Source organism: Thamnophis sirtalis, unplaced genomic scaffold (genome assembly GCF_051295495.1).
Source record: "Thamnophis sirtalis isolate CommonGarterSnake01/CBP01778 unplaced genomic scaffold, rThaSir2_p1.2 scaffold_9, whole genome shotgun sequence".
NCBI lineage: Eukaryota > Metazoa > Chordata > Lepidosauria > Squamata > Natricidae > Thamnophis > Thamnophis sirtalis.
The window spans coordinates 58,732,794-58,754,080 of NW_028261389.1; the positions used below are offsets into that span (position 1 = coordinate 58,732,794).

At 39.2% G+C, this 21,287-nt stretch overlaps 1 protein-coding gene across 1 annotated transcript in view; it reads left to right on the forward strand.

Annotated features, from left to right (window-relative positions):
* The window catches only part of CPED1 (cadherin like and PC-esterase domain containing 1), a 105,783-nt gene that overhangs the window by 6,224 nt on the left and 78,272 nt on the right, over positions 1-21,287 (forward strand). The window contains exon 3 of the mRNA XM_087723653.1: positions 17,629-17,806. Within this exon, the coding sequence (XP_087579779.1) occupies positions 17,629-17,806 (178 nt within the window). The remainder of the gene's footprint in view (positions 1-17,628; positions 17,807-21,287) is intronic.

Here is a 21,287-nt window from a genome sequence, read left to right on the forward strand (position 1 = left end):
CCAATTTTTCTGATAAGAAAATTCCACAACAACCAAGAAGCAACACTGAGAAGAGAATTTGCTGAATGGTTTACTGATAGAAAAGCAGCCACATTGGGCTGCATTCTATCGTCATATTTGTTCTATCTCTACATTGAACACATTATAAAGACTGCATGACTAGAAAATTTAAAGTGGAATCAAAATCACGATAAATGCCATGACTTGAAACATGAAAATGACACTATGTTTTGTTTTTTTTCAGTTCAAAAGTTTTATTTCTTTTAAGGCAAACATTTCATCATTCCTCAATCAGTAAGACATCGAAGTACATTTTTTTGCATGTCAAAATAATTCTAGTTTACCACCAAATTCTTGTCTAGCCTAATATATACCCCTCCCTCCCTCCACCCTCTCCCCCAACCCCCCTCCTCCTCCCCCCCCCGACTTCCCAGAACCCGTACACGGTATGGATTTCTAACAAACACAGTCTAAAATCTATTGAGAAAAAAAGAAATAAAGAAATTAATAACATTCTACATTGACCTTAGCTTCTTCTTACTGAACTAACTTTAAACAATTTAAATCATTTCTGATCTTAAGCATAGGCTAACTGGAATTTCTTGGTCCCGTATTTATTTTGTATATAGTCAATCCATTTTTTCCAGTCTCGTTTATATCTCTCATTTGAGTGATCTTTAAGATATGCTGATATTTTAGCCATCTCGGCTAAGTTTGTAACTTTCAATGTCCACTCTTGAGTTGTAGGCAAGTCTTCCTTCTTCCAGTATTGCGCCACCAACAAATGATACTATGTTGATTGCAGGAATGGAAGAAGACCTAAAAATGATCATCCTAAAAGTAAAAAGAGTGAACATTTGAGCCCACTTTGAATATCAAGAAAACAAAGATTATGGCTACTAGAAAAGTAGAAGAATGTAAGTTAAAATAATAGAAGGGGTTGAAAATTACAATTTTTTTAGGCACCAGAATTACATAGATGATGGTGTGCAAAATAGATTCATAGTATAATAATAGGCAAAAAGGAATTGAGGGACTATGACGTTTGGATCATGATAAAAATCACAATGCTTCACAACGAAGTCCCTTCAGTGGTCTTCCCTATTACGATGTATGGATGTGAGAGATGAGATTTGAAGAAAAAGGAGAGATAAAATACTTTGAATTGTGGCATTGGTGACAACCAACAGGGCCAAGAGTTAAGTATTACAGGAAATCAAGCCTGAATGTTTAGTTGAAGCAAGTATCCCCAAACAATAACTACCATATTTTGGCTACATTATGAGAACTAAAGAATATATGGAAAGAATGGCAATGGACAGAAAAAGAAGAAAGAGCTAAGTGCTCTAAAGTGGATATTGGAATAGGAGACACTACAGAGATACACCAGAAGGGCTTGGGCATGTGGCAGATGACAGTAGCACTTGAACAGTTTTTTATTCCTGAAGACATTCATTCATTTCATTTCATTCATTTATTGGTTTTGTATGCCACCCACTCCTGAAGGACTCCGGGCGGCTTACAATAAAACAGGGAAAAGGGATAAATAAGACAATACAAGACAATACAACAATTTAAAATACGACACCAGGGCTTGGCTATGACGCAATGAAACAAAATAACAAAAGCTTGAAAAACAGGGACTAGAAGAATCATGTTCGTGTTCCAACATTTTAAAGAGTAGTATGTAATTATGATAATCTCATAATCATAATTCAATAGCAATACACATGCATACAGACCAGTGGTGGGTTCCGGATCCTGCTCCAACCGGTATGGTTGGAACGGGCCTGGCGGCATCCACATGGATGCGCACAGTGCGGGCATGTGTCGTAGTCCCTCCGTGAGACTCCGTGATGCTCCAGCTGCTCAGTGGAGCGTCACGCAGGTACTGTATGTGCTGTGCGTGTGTGCGGAAGCAGCGAAGACTTAAAAGACCAGTAAGGAGCTCAGACAGGTGGGCCCTCTGGAGCACCGTACCAGAATGGTATCTGGTGCTCCGGGCAAGCTCCGGTACGCCCGTACCGGGGCGTGCCGCCTGCAACTCACCACTGATACAGACATACAAATGTATTTGTATATAGAAATCCATAAATATGCATGCAAACACACATAATTTTCAGAACCCCCAGAGCAAATAAACTACTAATAAAATCCCTCAGTTTAAAAATGTGTGTGTAAGTACACACTCCAATTATAAAATTTAACTGATATTATGTTAGCTTTAATTTATAAAACTGATCTGTAACAAAAAAACTTCAGTAGCCAAAATGTAACATTTATCTTTCAATCAGAAATTACCGATTTACAAAGTAAAATTTTTACAACTTTTATTTATTTTCTGGCTTCTCCATGCCAACTTGTATCATTTTATCAATTCTAGAATATTATAAATTTGGTCTATTCTAGTGCTGATGATATATTTTTTTCTTTTCTAAATAAAGTCGCAGAGCATATTCCCTTGCATGCTCCAAAACCATTGGATTCTTTGGCATTCTCTGTAACATTACACCACTGGGCATGCTCATGTATTACATATCTGATCATACGAAAAAGTCAACATTCTTACAGAGGTCCTTCATACAATAGGACTATGGTTCTGGATGTCTGTAACCTCAGCCTGATCACTGTAATTGGCTTCCCTTTGATGGAAATTCAGCAGGCATCCAAGAAGGATCAAACTGGAGCTTTTCAACTTTGCAAAGTACGTGCAGTTGCTTAGTTTAAAGATTAAGAGTCAACAAGATCTTTATGGTGAAACATAGTATCATATATTCAGATATAAGAAGTATTTCTAATCTCAGGATGATTAAAACATGATTAACTAGAATTCATATTTATAATTATCCTTACCTGGCACACTTTCCTATAAGCGGATAGAAGGAGATGCAAATAATTTAATCTGGAGATAACAAATGAAAGGAAAATTTAGAGCTAGTTAAATAGCTCATTCTGATTATGAATTATGGCTTAGAATAAATGGTGAATTATTTTGTTTTGATGCAAGAAAACGGCAGTGAAGTGATTTCCATTGCAATTTTACTTGTATTTTTCCTCTGGAAGAAACTTTGATTCTAAAAGTATATTTTAGGAAAGGATCCTGCATTTTATACTTGAATTATAATCCCACGTCTGAGAATTTTGGCAGCTTTAGTCTTCTCACACCTGGAGGCAGTCAGATAGTGGAAAGCTGATCTAAATAAAACAACTGGCAATATCATGAACTGCAGCATGCATGCAGTGAAAATAAGTGAGCCAAGGAGTTCTGAGCTTTAGTGACATTCTTCCTCTGAAGCAAACTACAGCAGATCTGACTGTGAATTGCTCAGCCTGCTTTAATGTGCCTGTAATCAAAGCAGATCTTCTGATTTTTGTGGCCTGCTCTATATTTAGACAGCAAACAATGAGAAACACAGGAACATTCCAGTCATTTCAGCCCAAAGCCCACTCCTTCTCAAACAAAAATACTACAGACATTAAAAGCTAACATGTTTTAAATAGCTTTCAGAATACAGCAACGACAAAAAGGAAATTCACGTATTCCTAGAAATACAGGAAACATAAAAGTGTTAAATGGGATAAACTACATTCACAAGACACACAGTGGGAGACTGTGTAGGGAAGTGCTTGTAATAATGCAAAGAAGTACCATATGTTTTAGAAATACTCATATTATTTCCACTCTCCTCAGATGAACCACCATCTCTTTCTTCAAACTAAATACTGTAGCTAGTTGATCTTATTTGCCTGGATGTGTTTTTTCTTACTTTTTTATACCGTAAGCAATAATTTATGTCTCATATAGATACAAATTAATAATCCATTTATAGTTATGTATTCCAGACAGCATACTAAAAAGCAGAGACATCACCCTGCCAACAAAAGTGCGTATAGTCAAGGCTATGGTTTTCCCAGTTGCAATATATGGCTGTGAAAGTTGGACCATAAGGAAGGCTGAGCACCAAAGAATTGAGGCCTTTGAACTGTGGTGCTGGAGAAGACTCCTGCAAGTCCCTTGGACTGCAAGGAGATCAAACCGGTCATTCCTATAGGAAATCAACCCTGACTGCTCTTTAGAAGGCCAAATCCTGAAGATGAAACTCAAATACTTTGGCCACCTAATGAGAAGAAAGGACTTGCTGGAAAAGAGTCTAATGCTGGGAACAATTGAGGGCAAAAGAAGAAGGGGACGACAGAGAATGAGGTGGCTGGATGGAGTCACTAAAGCAGTTGGCATGAGCTTAAATGGATTCTGGGAGATGGTAGGGGACAGGAAGTCCTGGAGGAACGTTGTCCTTGGGGATGCGATGGGTCGGACACGACTTCGCAACTAACAACAATTTCACTTTGCACTTTCTTATTCCAAGTTTCTTTACATTGATTAGACTGATAACTGCATATTTCTTCAACATTAATACGTGAAGGCAACAGACTAGTTCAGAGCCCAGAGAGGCCATGCAATGCACAGATTTCTCCTTTAACATCCCACTCCCAGCATTTGCTGAATAAAACAGATTCGTTTTTTGCTTAATGACAAGGGTGGCCCTGCAAACTTCCATCAGACTCTTGACAGTTGGATATGGTAACTCACATTTTAGTTTGTTTTCCAAAAATTCTCTGGACCACACCTAAAGCTTCTAAATTGAATGCAGCTGATAGCATGAACTTAACCCTTTTTCTTCTAGCAACACATTAACTGTTGTGACATAACTTTACTGTGATTGCCTTTTTTGCTCCTGTTCTGAAATGTGTTTTCTTAGGTTTCACAAGAGAACACATTTGCTGCATTTGCTTAAAATGCAGGGCAAGATGACTTCTAAGGATTTCCAGTTCATGACATGTCTTATTGGGAGATAAATTCACCTCAGAAAAATAATTTTGAGTATCCATTTTAGATAACAAATGGCTGTGCTTAGTATGTGGATGGACTGAGTGATTCCAGACAATTTAACCAGCTGCAGGATGTCCACATTCATTGGCGGATTATGTTTATATCAAGTGACAGTTTATCTCAGAAAAAGGGCAAGAAATCTGGCAGAACACATATTTAAACAAATATGCGGGGGTGGGGGGATTGGACAGTAATTATCTGGTTTGTGAACAAATCCCTGCGCCAACATCATATTTAAACAGAAGGTACTCTGAAGTTAGGTAAGTTAAAGAGAATATCAGAGGCTAGCAAAATGTCTTGTGCTGAAAATGAAATAAAAAGGCAGTCTTACTTTTCTTTTAAAGACAGAATTCCACTATTTCATCATGAAAAAAATGGCCTTTATTTGGTTCAAAACTCTTGATTTATGTATGCATTTGATCAAACATATAGGATTCCTCAATTACGGTGAAGTTACAAGGTGAAAAAATATTATGTCACTGCATTCTGGACTAGCTATAATTTCTGACTGAAATGAAGTGATTGTGAGAAGCGTGTCCTGATTCAGGAAAAATTGTAACTGCTACAAGAGATTGATCAGTGCAAGACCTTCCTGGGCCTGGCTGACAATAGGGCAGGAGTGTCAAACTCGATTTCATTGAGGGTTGCATCAGGGTTGTTTTTGACCTCGGAGGGTTGGGGTGGGTGATGTGTGGCCAGGGTGGGCATGGCAGGGGTGGGTGTGGCCATGGTGGGTGTTTGACACAGGTTCAAGATGCATATTTTTCCCTTCTTTCTTTCCACAGTTCTTTACTATAACCATTTTCCTATGTCTTCTACCAGATTTTACTGGCAAACATTACTTATTCTTCATAGTCTACTAAACTTTTTTATTTCTAAATTTATACCCCATTGTTTAATAGTAAATTGCATTTCCAGGCAGAAAAGCCATTTATACTATTACATTTTTATTATTCAACTAATAATAAAAATACAATAGCATAAATGACATGATAATACAAGATCTAACAGCAGAGGTAAATTTCCAGGATAGTAAATAGCTGCATGGACAAGCTACTTGATAGATGAAGTTCATCAATCAAGATAGATACAAGATCAGGGTGTTGAGGCCGATAATATCTGTAAGAAAAATGGTCCTTAGTTAAATAACCATTCTGGTGAACATGCAACTCCATGGAGGAAAGACGCCTTGCTGAGAGTGTGGATACTTGCACCATTCTGCATGTCTATGTGCAGAATTTGTGGAGACATAATTGTGTTCAGAAAGTGACAGGAAGGGACTTAATTATAATTTTAATTTGCTGCTGAGTATTATTTTTGAGGCAAGCTGCATTTTTAACAGTTTTAGCCTAAGCAGCTGAAACAAGATTAAAGAGTCTTTTGCAGTACTGTTTCTTCTGACTCACAACCTTGTATATGCTGGTTTATGTTAGGTAAGGCAAAATTTTATGAATAGAGAGGATGGCAAGAAATATGATTTTTTCATGTTACAATTGCATATTTTTAGAGCAGTTGAGTTGGGGAAAGCAAAACATATGTTTTGAACAATGGAGAGTGTACTAGAAAAAAAAAACTCCAGGAACATGTCTGCAACTTCTGGGGGAGGTGGGGAAAAACAGGGTTGCCTTAATCTCAGCAGAGAACTGCTGGGGAAATCCCCCTCCACCCAGTAACTGGATTTATGTTGTCTGTAAAAAATGGTAAAGGGCAAAGTTCAATGCTAAACTAATACAGGTAGTCCTTAACTTACAACCACAATTGAGCCCAACTTTTCTGTTGTTAAGTGAAACATTTAAGTGAGTTTTGCCCCATTTTACGACCTTTCTTGCCACAGTTGTTAAGTGAATCACTGCAGTGGTTAACAGTTATTCACTGTTAAGTGAATAACTGCTTTGGTCGCGCTGATCGATGATCTATGGTGAGCCAGGGATAGGGGTCACCCCTCTATCCTTGTGCTCCTTGACCTCTCAGCGGCCTTCAATACCATCGACCATGGTATCCTTCTGCGACGGTTGCGAGAGGTGGGAGTTGGAGGCACTGTTCTCCGGTGGTTCTCCTCCTACCTCTCGGACAGGTCGCAGTCGGTGTTGGTTGGAGGGCAGAGGTCGACCCCAAGGCCCCTCAATTATGGGATGCCACAGGATTCGGTCCTGTCCCCCCTCCTATTTAACATCTACATGAAGCCGCTGGGTGAGATCATACGCTGGCACGGGATTAAGTACCATCAATATGCGGATGATACGCAGCTGTATCTGTCCACCCCGTGCCAACTCAGCGAAGCAGTAGAAGTGATGTGCCAGTGCCTGGAGGCTGTTAGGGGCTGGATGGGAGTAAATAAGTTAGCACTCAATCCAGACAAGACCGAGTGGCTACTGATGTTCCCTCCCAAAGATTGGCCAAATATTCCATCTCTCAGGCTGGGGGGGTGAAATTATATGCCCCTCAGAGAGGGTTTGCAATTTGGGAGTCCTCCTGGATCCTGAGGTGACTTTAGAACACCATTTGTCAGCTGTGACCAGGGGGACCTTTGCCCTGGTTCGCCTGGTGCACTAATTGCGACCCTACCTGGATTGGGAGGCCCTTCAGACAGTCACTCACGCCCTTGTGACCTCAAGACTGGATTACTGTAACACGCTCTACATGGGGCTGCCCTTGAAGAGTGTTCGAAGACTCCAGCTGGTCCAGAACGCAGCCGCACGAGCGATCGTGGGTGCACCCAGGTACACCCACATTACACCTATCCTCCACGAGCTGCACTGGTTACCCATTAGTCTCCGGATCCGCTTCAAGGCACTGGTCGTTACCTATAAAGCCCTTCATGGCATCGGACCTGGGTACCTGAGAGACCGCCTCCTGCCGATCACCTCCCATAGACCAATTAGATCACACAGGTTAGGTCTGCTCCGGATTCCATCTACCAGCCAATGTCGGCTGGCGACTCCCCGGGGGAGAGCCTTCTCTGTCGCAGCTCCAGTCCTCTGGAGCGATCTCCCCGTGGAGATCTGGACTCTTACTACCCTCCCGGCCTTCCGCAAAGCCATTAAGTCCTGGCTGCTCCAGCAGGCCGGGGGGCTCTCGAAATATCCACCCCCTCGGAAATTGTGACTGTTGTATATTTTAATATGTTATTTTGTGTATTATCCCCCTCCCCTGTTTTATTGTAAGCCTCCCGGAGTCCTTCGGGAGTGGGCGGCATACAAATCAATAAAACTCTAAACTCTAAACAGTTGATAAGTTAGTAACAGTTGTTAAGTGAATCTGACTTCCCCATTGACTTTGCTTGTCAGAAGGTTGATCACATGATCTTAGGACGCAGCCATGGTCATAAATGTGAACCAAATGCCAAGCATCTCAATTTGGATCGTGTGACCATGGGGATGCTTCAAAAGTTGTAACTGTGAAAAACATTAAAACGTAAGTCACTTTTTTCAGTTGCAACTTTGAATAGTCACTAAATGACCTGTTATTAAGGATTACCTGTAGTCTTCTTTTTCCCCACTCTATTTCCTTAGCATTTGAAAGATGTTTCAAAGCTGCTGTAGAAGGTTAGGGATAAAAGTGGAAATATCTTCTTTGATTTCAGTATTACTATTTAGTTCACTCTATAATTTTACAATTACTAGAATCCCTTGCTAAAAGTCATGTAACTAGCACTGGTGGAAACTGAAGTCAAAAAGGCAGCAGATAGGCCTACTCACTGCCTACAGGCATAACTGAATTAAGACTGAAATAATACTTGCAACTTGAAGTAGATCTTCCAAAACGTTTAACACATGCAGAGCAAAATAAAATGTCTGGTTTGTGTCCTGAAAGTAGTTCTGCTCTCTAGCATAAATTAAAAATGAAGTTTCCTGAATTTCAAAGGGGAACTATAGTTTCTACTAATGAATGCCAAATTCTTTATGCTTCAGTTCAAGCATATTTATTCAATTAGTGCTGCAGCGGCCACCTTATAGAGGAAAACACTCCTGGCAAAATGCCAAACAAACTTGGTTTTTACATTTTGTATTATTTAAAGTAGAGCCCACCAGAGCCATTCTCAGTAAAGTAGCTCCAAAACCAAATGAAATAAATAAAGCTGAAGAAAAGGTTTAAACACCTGCATTTTCCCTTTTTAAATTATATTGTTATAGATCTTGATACATTATACATATTGTTTCAAAATCTATCTTATAATGAGTGTTTACAAAGAAAAATAAAAGCCGAACTCCATTCTTTCAAACCAAGAATCTAACAGTCAGTAATTCTTTTCCAGAAACTTTGAAAATGCAATGTCAGATGATTTGTTGTACATTGGAAATATTTTCCTTCAGGAGAGACCTATTTTTAATTATGATCATTGTCCATAATTTTAAAAAAAATATTGGTGGAACTGACTATATTCCAGTCATGTTACGTTATTGCTAAATATTCTACATTTTATTTAATAATGTCTTCACTTACAAACACAGAGTCCATGGTAATAATTATGACCCCAAATTTAATCCTATACAACTTAAAGCTAAGTAATTTGGGAAGAAATCAGAGTTTAGTGAAGAGATTCAGCTACTGAAAGGGGTAGTGGCCCAAATACTCTACTCCTATAGCACACATGCCACAGTTGGCATGCAGCGGTCTGTAAACACAGGAGCCGTCACCCTAGTTCAGCTCCACCATACATGCATGTGCCTCCCACCCGCCAGCCGGTCATTGGGTCTCTGTCGCATGTGGGGGGGCATACGGGGGAGTGTGTGTGTATGTGCAGGGGGGATGCACACACATGTGTAAGACAGGGTGCATGCTCAAGGCATGTGCAAGGCACTTATGCATGCTGTTCTGACCCCCCTTGTCCCACAGCAACACACACTCTGAGCCAAAGATAAGTTACGGCATTTAATTAACAGACAGACAAGTCCTTGGCAGCCAACCAGCACAGACAAGCCGTGGCAGCAATCCAGCACAGATAAGGCTTGGCAGCAATCCAGCCTGCCAAGCTCACAATAATGTTCTCCAACATTCGTTCCTGCATTGACTTCAGCCAAAAGGGGCGTGTGCACAAGCATTCCTTTTATAGTCTGGAAAGGAGCCTAGTTACCACCAGCTGAGTGCAATTACCTCCTGTAATTGCGTAATTATTCCTTACGCCTATTAGCTCTCCGGTGCTGGGCATCTAGGAACAACTCCCTTGTCTCCTCCCCACTGCTGACGTCCGGATCACACTCCCTTGTCTCCTCCACACTGGTCCAAGGCTCAGGTGCGTCCTGGTGGCCAACCAGCTTCTCTGCACCCTGCTCAGAGTCGGAACCCTGTCCAGGGTCCTCCACATCCTTCGGAGCCGACTCATAGGGCCCGTCGCTGTCGGAGTCTGGTGGCAGCTCCAACAGCTCCTGCTGGGCCACAACACATGCGCATGAGGAGGGGGGCATGAATGCATGGGGGACACATGCATGCGTGGATGGAAAGGCACGCACATACGCTTTGGGCACTTGGGCCAGAAAAAGGTTAGCTATCACTGCCCTACTCCAACATTTCTCAACTTTGGCAACTTGAAGATACTTAGCCTCCAATTCCCAGTATTCCTAAACCAGCATATTGGCTGGAGAATTCTGGGAAGTGACGTTCAAACTTCTTAAAGTTGTCAAGATTGAGAAACACTGCTCTATTTGGTGTCTGGGTGCTATTTTTAACATCTCAATCCCTTCAGTCGGTTAAAATGAATGTGCTTGTTACAAAAAAAGAGCAATGCACATGACAAAGGCTAATTTAATCTGTAACTTCTGATGCTTCATAGTACAAGGCGTTCTTTGACTTAACTGAATTAACAAAAGCTAGCATGAATCAAAAGATTTTGTGAGAGGTGTGAAGATAGCTGGACTTTGGCAGGCTCCCACACTGTAACTGTGGTACACAAGTTTCTAAAATTGTCTCTTGTGCTTCCTTGCTGGCTCTTCTTACCTGGCATTTAGATAGTAAACTCAAAAAAACTTTCTTCCATATGTCACATTCCACTGGATCATGGGAGATGACTCATAGGAATATTAGATTTAGGTAGCATAAGGCTTTATATGTCAAAATTAGAGATAGCGTCGAAGCCTGTTCAACATGGCTCAGATTTTGCTTCCTCTTAAGATGAATGAATCTGGTTCTAAAATCAAACGATGAAATTGTGATATTTTCTATAAAATGCACATTTATTCAGCAACTGTTTGATATTGTTGTAACAATGGGTGTCCTGAATTCCCGTATTATTTCAATTTTTTCATGGCAAAACTGTTTCCTTACATAGCTTGTCTACCACAATTCACTGAAGTTGATTTGAAGTACATGTCGTCCTCAAATTACAAGCATTCATTTAGCAACTGTTCAAAGCTATGATTCTGAAAAAAGTGACTTTTAATGGGTCTGCACTCTTACAACTGTCTCAGCATCTTCATGGTCATGTGATCAAAATCAGGTGCTTGGCAATCGGTAGGTATTTACAACGGTTGCCATCCATGTCTCAAGGTTAGATGATTGCCATTTGCCACATTCCCAACTGACTTCCAACAAGCAAAGTTAATGGGAGAAGCTGGATTCTCTTAATGGCTTTATTTGCTTCACTTAACTGCAGAGATTGGCTTAACAATTGGGGGAAAAAGGTTGTAAAATTGAGTGTGATTCACTTAACAATTATTTGCTTAGCAATCAATTTTGGTCATAAATCAAGGACTACCTGTATACAAATAACATCTCAATACATTTTTATAAACGATCTTCCTTTACGAGGGGCAAAGTAACTGGTGACCAAAAGAGATGTAAGAGTAGATATTAAGATATTAAGATATAGGAATATTGCCACATTCATAAGACATAAAGTGTCTCAAGTATCAGCTGAGAAATGGTATCACAAGTTTGGCATTTAGAAGGAAATGTAGATTTTAACTCTTTCTTCCTGACCCAATATTCATGGTTATATTCTACACAGAGAGAGGGGGGGAGGGAGGGAGGGAGAGAGGGAGGGAGGGAGGGAGAGAGTGAAAGTGAGAGTGAGAGTGAGAGAGAGAGAGAGAGAGAGAGAGAGAGAGAGAGAGAGAGGGAGGGAGAGAGAGCGCGAGAGCGCTATATGTTCTACTAGGAAAAGTATATGTGACTACATTCTGATAAAAATGTAGAGCATGTTGCATGTTGGTCTTCTGGCTCCAAAATTTGAAGGCATCTATTTTGCCTTTTAGTTGTAGCATTTTAAGTGTTCTGTTCTTCTTAAAATAAATATTAGCTTTATTTGGTGTGCATGCTGCAAATATCAAGACACAGTTTAATTGTGCAAAATAACTTTGTTCAGCTTTGTTTTGAATTTAAGGAAGATATTCCATAGAAATCCACTCCTTCCAAATTTCTCCTCATTACTCTTCTCTAAATTTCAAAAGTGAATTTTGTATTCTGGCATTTGGAATCAGCTCAAAGTCAACACACTGCATTATGCAGGAAGTAATGGAACAGTCACCCAAATAAATATCAGTCATCACAAATGTTTCTATTACTGCTACTACACACAGCAATGTGAAATCACAGCTGCAAGTTTCTTAGCTGGTGTTGGCTTTCATTCTCATTAAGTTCTTCCTAAGAACTTAGGATGTCATAGTATATTGGCAAAGTACATGTGCAGATCCAAGCACAGCCTTGTGTAATTAACAGGTATATTTTTTCAATGCATAGATGTTTTAAGTACTATCCAAGGCTTCTCAATACCAATAGGATCACCACTGCAGTGACGTGCGGTGAAGTTTATGGCTGGTGAGGCACTGACACAGTGGTGGGTTTCAATTTTTTTAGACTTGTGGACTTCAATGCCCAGAATTCCACAGCCAGGCATGCTCAGTTCCGATTTAAAGCAACAGCATTTGTTTTTCTCTTTTGCGAAAAAGTTTCCTTCATTCTTTTTCTTCTCCCTCCCCCTCTTTCCTCCCTCTTTCCCTCCCTCCCCCCTCTCTCAAACAGACACACACACAGAGAGAGAAGTTGGATTGGACTATCTCTCCTACTCCCTTCCCTATCTCACTCTCTCTCTCTCAAACAAACACAGACACAGAAGTTGGATTGGATATATTTTCCAATGGCTTGAAAGCAGCTCCTCTGCCATACCCCCCCCCCATTCCCCTGCTGCCTTCCCCAAACACCTCCACCATTGCAAATGCAGCCTGCTGTCTGGGTGGAAAATGCCTGAAACGCAATAAAGCCCACCCACCCACTCACCACCTGCTTGCAGGGTGGGGTGAGAGAAGAGGCAGAGAAGATGGAGGGGAGCTGATTCGAGTCTTTGATTGCAGGCGGAGTCACGTTGCCTTTTCAAACTTGTAATCAGTGAAGCTGGGCTTATATAGTTTTATCTAGCTCTGTGTGTGTGTGTTTGTGCGTGAAAAGGCAACGTGGCTCTGCCTGCAATCAAACTACACTTGGGGAGGGATCTACACTTGAGGATGAAGTTTGAATTCCTCCCCCTCCCTCTGACCCACACGTACCTTTTCCAGCTGTTTCAGAGATGATTTCAACTCTGCTCTTGCCTGTCATCATGAAAAGAAAAAAATGTAAAAGGAAAAAGGCAAGAGCTGAGGTCAGACTGAGCTAGTTGCTGCCAGAGTCATCATGGATGACTCTGCTTAGCTATTTAAAAAAGCCTCTTAAAAGCGCCCTCTACAGGAGGAGGCAGGAGAACAATGTGCCTCACCTACGTCAGGAATTTTTAGGCTTTTAACCCTTGCTTAACTCTGCTCGAGTGATCATAAAACGGCTAAACTCAGACTAGAGGAGGCATGTCATTCTCCTGCCTCCTCTTGTAGAGGGCGCATTTTAGAGGCTTTTTTAAACAGTTAAGCAGAGTCATCCACGGTGACTCTGGCAGCAACTAGCTCAGCCTGACCTCAGCTCTTGCCTTTTTCCTTTTACATTTTTTTTCTTTTCATGATGACAGTGGTGAGGATCTGCCTCCCCTGACTGCACGTCCCTGCACCACTGCCTGTGCCATAATCTTTCAATGTTGATTTTCAGATCTTAATACTTTGTGATCTTCTCCAGTTCTTTGCCTTCTATTATACTATCCCTTGATATTGCACATTGTCATTAATATATGTTTATGGAGATTCTCAGTCATCCAGATCATGGTTGTCCCAAAGGTGCTTTTTTAAGAGGTAACTGAACTTTCTTGTTTTTCTTTGAAGACGTTTCGCTACTCATCAATTCTTCAGCTCTGACTGGATGGTGGAGAAAGGAAGGATTTATATTCCTTGGAGACATCTGGTCATTTGCATTATTTTAGGGAGTTGTAGAGACCACTTGGAAGTTTATCTGTGTCGTCAGGGTCACCTGAATAGTGCAAATGAATGTGGTGCCTTCTTGGAACTGTTGAAAGGACTGTATTGTAGACTGGACATAGATAATGTCGTATCCCTCCTGCTCTGTTGAGAGGCTGTTAAATTTTGACATAGATGACCTCTTTGATCCTTCTTTCAAACAGGTGATCCTACCTGTCCAAACTATGAACTTTGCTGTCTTCAAAGGAATGACCTTTGTCTTTCAAATGCAGATGGACTGCTGAATCTAGTCCTGATGGATTTGTTCTCCTATGTTGTGCCGCATGTTTATGAAGTGGTTGTTTTGTTTCCCCAATGTACAGATATGCACATGGCTCACCGCCTTGTACTTCCTATACCGCATTGCTTAGTGTGTATCTGAGTAGTTTGTCCTTGGGGTAGACAAATTTCTGGCTTAGTGTATTCTTGGGTTTAAAGTGTGTGTGTATGTTGTGTTGGCTGATGATCCTCCTGAGCATTTCAGATGTTACTGCCATGTATGGAATGACAACATTGCTTTGTTTATTGTTATCTTTATTGTCTTTTATGGAAAAGCTTCTGCTGGATTTTTTTGTGATTTGATGGAGGGTGACTTGGGATAGCCACACCTTCTGCAGGCTTCGTTGATGTGTTCTTTTTCTTTCCTAAGTTTGCTGGTTGTCAGGCCTTCCACTCGGTGGTGTAGGATTCAACTCTGCACTACTCAGGTGATCCTGAGAACACAAATAAACCTCCAAGTGGCCTCAACAGGCCTCAAGGAATCCAAATGACCAGCTGTTGGCAAGGAATATAAATCCTTCCATTCCCTACCATCCATCAGAGCTGAAGAAGCTTCTTGGATGAGAAGCAAAACGTCTTCAAAGAAAAAACAGAAAATCCAGTTGCTTGTTGAAAAAGCACCTTTGAGACTGTCATTAATATAGTAATATAATTATTACATTCTGTATAGATGTATTTATTAAATACATCTTATTTATGTATTTATATTTATACATTATTAATTAAATACATTTATTTAAAAGATTTTAAATGTTTTTTTCAGAATTTTTGTTCTGATTTTGGCTATCCCATTATTTCTGAGAAAGCTTGTACTGAGCATTGAAAAGCCCTAGATTTTAGTAGATCTCAAACTGACAATAGTCACATAGGAAAGGGAAAAGAAAGTAGAAGCAAAAGCAGATAAAAAAAGACAAAGGTTGTTCCAGAAGAAGGGGTGTTTTAAGGATAAAGAACATTTCATTCCTCACTATTAGACAGATAGGTTATAAATATGCAAGGACAGAGAGCGGATGTATTTACAAGACTGTAATTTTATTCCCGTGCATTTCCTTTGCACTCGTATTACTTTGGCTTATAAACACGGTGCATTTGATGGGAATATTTTAATAGTCCTGACTTTTAACATATAGAAAATAATAACAAATTTAACAAATGATAAATGTATCAATTTTAATTGGAAAAGATGTGTGATCTATAATAAACTAGGCAAGTATTAGTCATTCATCAAAGGTTATACAAATTATGTGTCTCCTTCCTGAACATAATTTAACACTTGAGCCAAGTGTAACATAAAGCAACTTCCTGTAACTGATAAAAAGGCTGTTGTGAATATAACTTTATACCTACCAGGTTACCAGACCAATCAAGAGTTCAAAGCAGTTTGAAATAGACTTGCTTACCCTGAAAGATCTGCCTTTCTTCTTTTGAACAATGTCCATTCTGAAATTTATAACCACGTGTTTGCACGATTGTTCTTGTAAACATGCCAGTTATTTAATAATCCCAAAGCTTTGATTATTCAGGTTTTTTTATCCCCCACTTTTATCTTTTGTAGGGGATAATAAAATTGTATTCAAATGCTATCTTCAGAAGAAAGATGTTCTGTAAAGCTGTAGCAAAAAATAAATCTGCTTTCTAAACTTGCAATTTCATTAATTATCCCTCCACCCCAGTTGAAGCAATCTTCATTTTATTTCCCTTCATCCAGAATTCCATTTCAAATGTATTTAGTTTGGTCTTCTATGTCTGCCTTTATAAGTTTCAGATCATGGGACGCTTGTGTTGAACAAGCTGTTTGTTACAAATGGAACACAGGATTTTACACGCTACTTTAAAAATCACCAGTGTTGATTAAATGGTATGCAGCATTCATGTTCTCACCAACAATGAGATTACTATTTTACATAAATCATCTGTTTTAGCGACAGATTGCCCTGATCAGAAATATGCACCACTCCTTGTTAATTTGGTAAAATATACTGCACAGGGCAGAGGTGAACAATGTGTAGCCCTCCAAATATTGATGAATAACAGCTCCCAGCACCCTCATAACTGGACAGATTTCCTAGCAGCTAACAGTTCAGTGATATTGAGTGTGTCACAAATTGCCTACTCTAGGGTAATGCCTTTTTTTCTAATTTAGCACTGTATGGCTATAGTGAATCAATTAAGTTTGACAGATGTGGTCCAATTCCCTGCAATTTACTAGGTGCAAGAAAGCTGCAGCAATAGCATTTAGACTTATACACTGCTTCACAGTGCTTTACAGATCTCTCTAAGCAGTTTACAGAGTCAGCATATTGCCCCCAACAAGCTGGGTCCTAAGGTCAGGCTTCTGTGCCAAATTTTGTCAGAACAAAGTGGACGTGTGGACGTTCATTTAACAATGGATCAAAATTCCAATGGCATTGGAAAGAGTAACTACTGACCTGTTCTTGAAATTAAACTGTCCTCCTCGGCCCTGTATTCATAGTTTTAGTGTTTTGCAACTGACTTGCATTTATAACAGTTGTACCAACTTGTAATCACGTGATCTCAAACTGCAACTTTTCCAGGCACTTCTGATAAGCATAATAAATTGGGGCATCTGGATCCACTGTGTGATTCACTTAACAACCATGTAACTTGCTTAAATTCTGTGATAAAATGGTCATAAAATCAGGTCTGGTCACTTTATGACTCACTTAATGCTTATATCACTTTACAACCAAAATTCTGATCCAACCTATGGTCATAAGTCAAGGATTACCTATAGCTTCCTCTCCAGGAATACTAGTATTCATGAGAAAGGGAGTCCAAAAGGACAACAGGGCACTAGATAGCCACTGCCCACATCTACCTGTTATTATTGTGATTGAGTGAATAGCTTGGTTCTATGAAACAACTTTTCACTGTTGTTTCACTGGAGAAGAGCCTAATGCTGGGAAAGATTGAGGGCAAAAGAAGAAAGGGACAACAGAGAATAAGGTGGCTGGATGGAATCACCAAAGCAGTAGATGTGATCTTAAATGGACTCCAAAGGATGGTAGAGGACAGGGAGGCCGGGAAGAACATTGTCCATGGGGTCATGATGGGTTGATCACTACTTCGCAACTAACAACAACATGAAACAACTGCTTATTATAATTCTTGAATTTCTCTTTCTTGTTTCAGATTGAGGATACCAGTTTTAAGTTTTTTAATAACAAAGCTAAGGAAGCCATACTGCACATTCCTTCTTCTGGCAGTGGACAAGATCTTCAGCTATATCAGCAAATCCTTACACAACACAATTATAGAGTTACAGTCATTGAAGACAGGAAGCTAAACAGAAATGAACATTTACATCTAGGTGAGAATTATTAATTATTTCCTAACTGTAACATGATTTTATGTTTAGAATAGAATAGAATAACAGAGTTGGAAGGGGCCTTGGAGGTCTTCAAGTCCAACGCCTTGCTTAGGCAGGAAATCCTACACCACTTCAGACAAATGGTTATTTATTTTTAAATGATTGTATATTACAGAACTGATAAATCATTTTATTTGGTTCATCAGCCTTTATTTTGGCCTGCCATAGTACATACTATTTTACTTGCTGTCTAAACTTGATATTACTTCTTATTTCCAAAAACAAAGAACAAGAGAGAAATCAGAAAGCAAACAAAATGAAACAAAAAAAAACCCAAGCCAAGTTCCTGAGCCTGATCTTAAAAGTAAAATAAATCAAAAGTTTTAAGGAAAAGCAGCAGAAAGTTTGTTCTAAATACATCCTTTGCCTTCAGTCTAATGAAGCTTAACATCTACTTATATTTGAATGAATTTACATCTGAAATGAAGAGTGGCTTGCTTAGATTCTTCCTGACAGCTGCAGTCATTATTTGTACCTAACTTATACAGAACATATTAGTAAACAAAGATTTCTTAATATTTCAAAGAATTGTGGCAAGAATTCCACCTTTCTCTATCTGGAGTTTTAAAGAAATAGCAATTCAAATGACAGCTAAAGTTGTGAAATTGTCTTATCAGATCCTGACTTCTTCTCAAACCTTAGTTCAAACAAGCAATAGTCCTTTGAGGTTTAATGCCATGGATAAATATGACTAAAGTATATTGCAGAAAGCCCAAAGTGACTAAGAATTACTGCAGCTGTTGTAACAAAAAACCACGACTTCTCATCTCAAGCTTTTATCTGGTTCTATGTCAGAAGCCTGTAGATTATTCTTTTTCTTTGTTAGTTTTAAATCTAAACTCTACTTGACTCAGTATAAAGTTTATGAAGGAGAAAAAAAATTGTTGCTTTAAAGACAGTTGGAAAAGTTCCATTCCTGCTGGAAGTTTGGTATTGTTGTGCTCCAGCTGAGGTGTTTAATCACAAAGAAATTAGATTCTACTTTTTCCTAAACAGAATATAATTTTAAGATTAATTTCATTTTTTTCTACAGTGAATATGCCTTAAGATAAAGACTTTTAACATCACATATAGTGCCTTTTCTTGCTATAAAGGCAGAGTGGAAGCCTGTCCTCACTTCTGGTAATCAAAAAAGTTATTGGTATAATGATAGCATCATCTCTGCTCGCTGTACTCCATTTTTCATCTGAGTAGCAATAGCAGTTAGACTTATATACCGCTTCATAGGGCTTTCAGCCCTCTCTAAGCGGTTTACAGATTCAGCATATTGCCCCCAACAACAATCCAGGTCCTCATTTTACCCACCTCGGAAGGATGGAAGGCTGAGTCAACCTTGAGCCGGTGAGATTTGAACAGCCGAACTGCAGAACTGCAGTCAGCTGAAGTAGCCTGCAGTGCTGCACTCTAACCACTGCACCACCTCTAAGCATTTTGTATCATGGAAAAAAAAAACATACGTTTCCTAGAGTTGAGATAAAATCAGGGCCATTAGGATGGGATAAAATTAGGCTTGCAAAATTGTTCTGGTAATGCTATTAGTAATAACTTGCAATTCACAATGGAATTGACTTTCTGGAAACACTAAAAATATCGTTAGGATATATTTTATAAGGAAAACATCGTCCACTAACAAATTGTATTCTATACTATTGTATATTTACTAACAGTTCCTCCCACATTTTTTTATTTCTTTACTTTTAGAAAATTTCATATTGTTCTTGTTATTATTTAAATTTATATGCTGCCCATATCCCACAAACTCTGGGCAGATTGCAAATTGTTTGGAACATTAAAAGTAAGGAAGCCAACAAGGGACAAAAAAACAAGGGTAAAGGATGACAAAACAAAGGAAAACAACTGAACGTAGTCTAAAAAGAGGCTTCAGTCATCCTTGCCAAACATCTGGGCAAAGAGCCAAGTCTTCAAGGGCTTTCAAGACATCAGCAGGGTTGGGGCCATTAGGATACGGGAGGAGGGAATCTCTTTCCAAATGACAGGTCCAGGTGTTTGCTACAGAGAAGATGCTCTTATGAGGACCTGATAGATGGCATTGTTTAATTATGGGCCATGCTGGCTGATGCTTCTTAAGATGCTCAAGCCATCTGGAAGACATCATGTTTGGAAAGGTCAAGATAAACAAGACGGATCAGACTATCTGCGGAAGCCCACATTTTATGCTCAGTAGTTATAAATAACAAAAAATTATTTACTGGTTTTATTTAGTTAAAGTGCTTCCTATTCTAAACAAATGCTGGGCAGCTCACAATTAAATAAATAATAAAAGCGCAATATAGAACAGAACAAGATGGATCTGGTTACTCTCTAAAAAACAAAACACAGATCAAAACACACCTAACAAGAGACTTCATCCTAGGGCAAGGAAAAATAACCAGGTCTTCAGGGCGTTAGAGAAGGCAAACAGGTGGGAGGTACACAAATTTCAGGGCAGACCTCATAGTGTTAGCATAAGAATGACTTTCACAGAAATAGCTAAAATATATTTGTAAGATCAAGCTTTCCGTGATCAACAACGAATTTTGCAGTTTTAGCCAACTAGTTAGTCACCTTATAGGGGAAAAGAGCAGAATAAAAATTTAATAGAGGATTAGAATCTGATGCCTCACCTGCCCATGTGAGCAAAGTTAAACCAAACAATCTAAAATATCAGCTGAATCAGCTCCTTAAAAACCATTGTTTGTAAACTGACCAAGTGGGATGGGTAGTGTAGACATTTGACAAATATAAAATAAATACAATTGTGATAGCAAAAAGGAATCCATAGAAATAAGATACCAACACATTTCCCACCACATTATATAATGTATTTATTTAGCATGTGCCATATCATACATGGACTAGCAATATATATTAACATTTTATGTAGATTAGCAGATCATAATAAAATATAGATGTTAAAAATGCATTGGTATGTTCAAATACCAATGTCTGGGGCTCTAGGCCATTTAATCATCAAAGCATAGCATTGTTTATATTTAAAAAATTAGATACTGAACCAGAATATGCCCTCAGTTTAGAGCCAGACACAATGTGATGTACAGTTTAACATGGGACCCCACAGTCACATTCAGGGGAGGATGCTATGCCACATTTATACAGAGAGTCCCAGCAAACACTATGTGAGGTGCGAATCCCATTCAGGATTCTCCATTCCTGAAGTGACAGTTTAAACCCTGACATATAGAATTAAAGTGGTGTTACAGAAATTCCCATTCCAGCTCTTACAGGAATGTGCAATAATATTAGAATCCTCCTTAAATTTCCATCTGGCCTACAACTAGGTATGCTTCCTTTGTATATGTGCTGTACCTCTGTACTTGTTACTCTTATAGCATTATATAAACAGTACTATTTAAATAGAGCTCCTAATATGACCCCATTGGGTGAATCTCTAAATAAATCT